This window comes from Salarias fasciatus, chromosome 7 (genome assembly GCF_902148845.1).
Source record: "Salarias fasciatus chromosome 7, fSalaFa1.1, whole genome shotgun sequence".
In the NCBI taxonomy this organism is placed as follows: Eukaryota; Metazoa; Chordata; class Actinopteri; order Blenniiformes; family Blenniidae; genus Salarias; species Salarias fasciatus.
Window position 1 is genome coordinate 31886500 of NC_043751.1, and position 1108 is coordinate 31887607.

The 1108-nt window shown below is 64.9% G+C and overlaps 1 protein-coding gene across 8 annotated transcripts in view; it reads right to left on the reverse strand.

Annotated features, from left to right (window-relative positions):
• wt1a (WT1 transcription factor a) overlaps window positions 1-470 on the reverse strand; it is a 28493-nt gene extending 28023 nt beyond the window's left edge. For 4 of the 8 annotated variants that reach the window (XM_030096260.1, XM_030096259.1, XM_030096262.1 and 1 more), the window contains exons 1-2: window positions 129-470; window positions 5-83 (exon numbers count right to left, since the gene is read on the reverse strand). In XM_030096260.1, coding sequence (XP_029952120.1) covers window positions 5-83; window positions 129-470 — 421 coding nt within the window. Of the gene's footprint in view, window positions 1-4 lie in introns of all 8 variants that reach the window. The other 4 variants (XM_030096261.1, XM_030096257.1, XM_030096258.1 and 1 more) reach the window with 2 other exon arrangements.
• Between the last annotated feature and the right edge of the window lie 638 nt (window positions 471-1108).

The following is a 1108-nucleotide window of genomic DNA, read 5'->3' on the forward strand; positions in this document are numbered from 1 at the left end:
TCACCTGTCTGGCTGCGGGCGCCGGGCTGTGTGTCCATGCAGTTGGGGAGGTAGGGGGCGCTGCTGAACATCCTGGGGGGGGCCTGGTGGGCCACGGCGGGCGGCGGCCCGGTGGCGGCGGCGGCGGCGGCGGGCGGCGCCCCGAAGGCGCCGTAGCGGCAGGCGCCCGTCCCGGTGAACTGGCCGGAGAAGTGGACGGTGAAGGCGCTGAGGCCGCAGTGGGCGTCGGCCTCGTGGTGGAGGGGCGGGTGGGGGAGGGGGGGGTCCCCGGCCGGACCCCCCCAGCCCGGCTCCTGCTTGATGAAGGAGTGCGGCGGCGGCGGCGGCGCCAGCGCCGGGTACGGCGAGGCGGGGTGGAAGTCCAGCACCGGGGCCCACTGGGGGCTGGGGCCCCCCGGGACCCCCGGGACCCCCGGGCCCCCCGGCACCGGGGGCAGCAGCCCGCTCAGCTCGCGCACGTCGGAACCCATGGCGGTCTGGAGCCTGGAACCCGGAACCCAGAGGGGGCGCTTCACACTGACCTTCAGACCCAGAACCGATCCTCAGACCTGGCACGGCCCCGTCCCGGTCCGGTCCTGGTCCTGCTGGTCCTCCTCCGCCTGGAGCCGATCAGAGGAGCAGAAGAAGAAGAAGAAGGTCGGCGCCGCAGGCGAGTCCAGAGACCATCTGAGTCCTGCAGGGGAGGAGAGGAGGTCTGGAGCTCCTGGAGGAGGAGGAGTGTGTGGGAGTGAGAGTGAGAGAGTGTGTGTGTGTGTGTGTGTGTGTGTGTGTGTGTGTGTGTGTGTGTGTGTGTGTGTGTGTGTGTGTGTGTGAGGGGGGAGGAGTCAGGATTCATTCATCCACTGCAGAAACAACATGAACAATGAAGAAAAGTGAGAAAATAACTGAATGAAGGAGAATCAGAGGAGGAGGATCAAAAACCGATCTGGTTTAAAGATCTACTGTAAAACACTGATCCGTACCGATCCGGGTTGATCCGGACTGACCCGGACAGATCCAGACCTGCAGCTGATCAGGTGGACGGGACAGAAAGACGTCCTGCTGCATCAACTTCATTTCATCCGTCATGAATAAACCTGAAGTTCACTGGTCACCAAAATAAAAGCCC